This window comes from Pterocles gutturalis, unplaced genomic scaffold (assembly GCF_000699245.1).
Source record: "Pterocles gutturalis isolate BGI_N339 unplaced genomic scaffold, ASM69924v1 scaffold4782, whole genome shotgun sequence".
Classification (NCBI taxonomy): Eukaryota; Metazoa; Chordata; class Aves; order Pterocliformes; family Pteroclidae; genus Pterocles; species Pterocles gutturalis.
Window position 1 is genome coordinate 14910 of NW_010109990.1, and position 3054 is coordinate 17963.

Sequence of the window (3054 nt, forward strand, 5' to 3'; positions counted from 1 at the left end):
CGAGGGGACTGGTGTGCAGGAGGCTCCGCAGGACTCCCGAGTGACCGCGTAGCTGGTGCACGACACAAGCTGCATCCCAGCCCCGTCCTGTTAGTGCTGTGCTCCTCTTTGCTTTGAAATTGCCTGGGTTTGTTGCTTTCAAAGTTACTAAGTCTCCCTTTTCTTTCCTTCCTATCTCCATGGCTTTTCTCTGCTTCCAGACTGGCCAGAATGGATATCTCACCGACAGCAGGTCAGTACTGGTTCGCAGACACTGTTTGTGTCTCTGGTTTCTCTCTGGAGGACCGCAGGACTCTGTAATGATGCTTTTTTCTGATGTTAACCGACAGAATCTCCAAAGAAGGCTTTTCTTCTAGTTCTCACAAACGGAGGCAGATTTTTAGGTATCTCTGTGTGACTTATTTTGTACATTGTCCTGCTGAGTAAGTTTGCCCCATGCATGGCTGCTTGTGAAGTTACTGAAGTTGTATTTTTTGCAACATCAATTTCTGAGTCCTTTTTTTGCTGATTCATCAATTAAAGCGGAGGGGTGGAAGGTGGGAACGGGGAAGCCAGAGTGTTCCAGCAGTTCTCAAACCATTCCACCTCTTGTTTCCCAAAAGCAGAGGAAAGCTCCTGCCCTTGCAGTGCCCGGCTCAGCAGCCGGTTCAGGTGGGGTTGCCCCTAATCCCCGGTTACAGAGGCTGGAGTGGTGTCAGGGAAGTGTCTCAGGCTTCCGTTCCAACCAGGGTACCCTGCAGAGGGCACTGGGAACGTCTTGGAGCAGCATTTTCTTACCCAGTAGTTTTCCTGGGGATGACGGGGCTGGAAGGATGTCCTGGAGTCGGCGTGTGGCAGTGGTGTCCAGGGCACGGGGGGACGGTGTTCAGATCAGCCGTGGAGCTGTAGTAAAACTCACCCAGCGAGTGGCAAAAAAAAAAAAAAGTTGCTGCTGGGATTGCAGCGTTAGGAGCTGAGCTGCAGCCTGGGCTGTCATGCCCCGTCCCTGACGAGCTGGGTAACCTGCTCTCTCTGTGGTTCCCGTTGTGGGGAGAGGGAGGATGTGTGGCCCTCGGGACCATTTTTTCTCTGGACAGAGACAGACGAGCTCTTGAGGAGCTGGGGGTTCCCTTGGCGTGCTGGAGGTGTCTGTGTGAGCTCCAGACGTCCCACCCGCAGCGCCGGCGCTCCGAGCAGCGCAGCTGGGAAGTCGCGCGTTAACGCTGGGACACTGGTCTGGTGGCATCCCCTGGAAAGCCGCTCGTGAGGCTGGTGGAGAGACAGGCGTGGCTGGAGCTGCGCGGGCGTCTGGGGTTTGAGGCAGAACAGAGACCGTGACCTGCCCCTTCCACGCACACACGACCGCTGCCCGCACCTCGCCGAGCATCCCCAGGGGCAGCCTTTGCCCCAGAGCCGGACAGCGATGCTCGTTAGCTCTGCTAGAATTTGGGGTTTGAGGCCACACAGTCCAATTCCTTCCCCTCTGCAGGGATAGAACCACCATTGGACTGGTTTTCCCTTTTCTTTGGCTCTCGCGTGCTCTCAGCAGCCCAGGGCATCACCTCAGGAGTTCCTCCCAGCCATCTCTCCCCCCCACGACTGCATGGAGCTGCTGCCAGGCTCAGCCCGGAGCGTTCCCTGAGCATCTCTTCCAGAGCTGCCTCCCTCACCATTCCTCCCAGTGCCAGCCCAGGTGCCCGTCGCGGTGCTGGTGACCCTGAGCTGGGCTGATGGGCCAGGCTCACAGCTGGGGACGTCCTGCTGTGGCCAGAGCTGGCCCGGGGCTCCGAGAGGGACATCCGTGGGACCACAGCTCCGAGCGTGGCGATGTCCCAGCGCGTGGCTGCTCCACTGGGCAGGAAGCCTTACTGGGCTGCTGTGGGAATTGGGCTCGCAGTGTCTCCATCAGCCTTGTCTCCAGGCAAGGGACAGTCCCCTCCCAGCAAGGGACCGTGCTCTGACCCTGCTGGCAGCGGGCTCTGCCCCTGCTGGCAGCTCCTCCAGGCTGGGATGTGGCCAGGGAAGGGACCAGGAGCCAGCTCTGGGCACACGCCGAGGAAGATGAGCGGTGGCTGGGTGTTCACGGTGCATGCCCAGGGGAGCGGTGGCCCAGGGTGTGTGTTTGCTGTCACATCCTGTGCAAAGTGCCACCGCGCGGTGTCACAGAGCCTGCCGCCGCCTGGGCTCCCCGCCCCGGGGTGTCGGTACCGATGCAGCCCCCACGGGTCCTGATTGCAGCCCCTTTCCTCCGGGGGTGCGTCCGGTCTAACTCCTCGGTCTCTGCAGGGGCAACCGGGACAGTCTGAACCGGGCCTCGGGCAGCCGCCAGAGCAGCACCGAGAGCGAGATCAAGTCCCTGGAGCCTCGGCCGTGGAGCAGCACGGACTCGGACGGCTCCATCCGCAGCCTGCGACCGCCCGTCACCAAAGCCAGCAGCTTCAGCGGCATCTCCATCCTGACACGGGGGGACAGCATTGGGAGCAGCAAAGGCAGCGCTGCCAGCAGGACGTCCCGGGCAGGTACTGCTCACCGTCGCTGTGCCGTGGCCGTATTGCCTCGCTGCCCAGCTCCCTCCCTTCTCCCTGGTCGACAGCAGGTCCCCCAGTGCTTGAGGACTGTCATTTCCCTGGGAGGGGAGGCAGAGCGGTGCTTGTCGGTGATGAGACTGCTCCACAGGAACCCCTTCAAACAGAAGGGACGGAGCCGGGAGGCACCCAGGCTGCTGTTGGGGCACCCAGATGTTGGGGCACCCAGGCTGCCTTTGAAAGGCGCCCGTTCCTCCTGCAGCTCGAGGTGCCCACACCAGCTCTCGGGATGCCTGTTGCCATTGCGCTCAGGGCTGCGCTCATTCCGATTATTGCAGCCGCCTCCGGGACTGATTCATCAGCTGACGGGAGCAGTTATTTGAAGATCTGTCCCGGCTGTGCGCAAGGCAGAGCTGGAGACTGTCTGCTTTTTAGCTTTTTCTGTATTTTTTCATCCAGGTCTCCCCTGGGAACAGGAGCCGATTGCTCTCCAGGCTTTATATAATGGCGAGTGATCAGAAACACCTAGGGGGGGAGCAGCAGGAGGAAT

At 60.2% G+C, this 3054-nt stretch overlaps 1 protein-coding gene across 1 annotated transcript in view; it reads left to right on the forward strand.

The window, feature by feature from the left end:
• Positions 1 to 2498, forward strand: part of LOC104461523 (R3H domain-containing protein 2-like) — a gene marked incomplete at its 3' end in the record, with an annotated part of 9446 nt that extends 6948 nt beyond the window's left edge. The window contains exons 10-12 of the mRNA XM_010073146.1: positions 201 to 232; positions 330 to 383; positions 2266 to 2498. Coding sequence (XP_010071448.1) covers positions 201 to 232; positions 330 to 383; positions 2266 to 2498 — 319 coding nt within the window. The remainder of the gene's footprint in view (positions 1 to 200; positions 233 to 329; positions 384 to 2265) is intronic.
• Between the last annotated feature and the right edge of the window lie 556 nt (positions 2499 to 3054).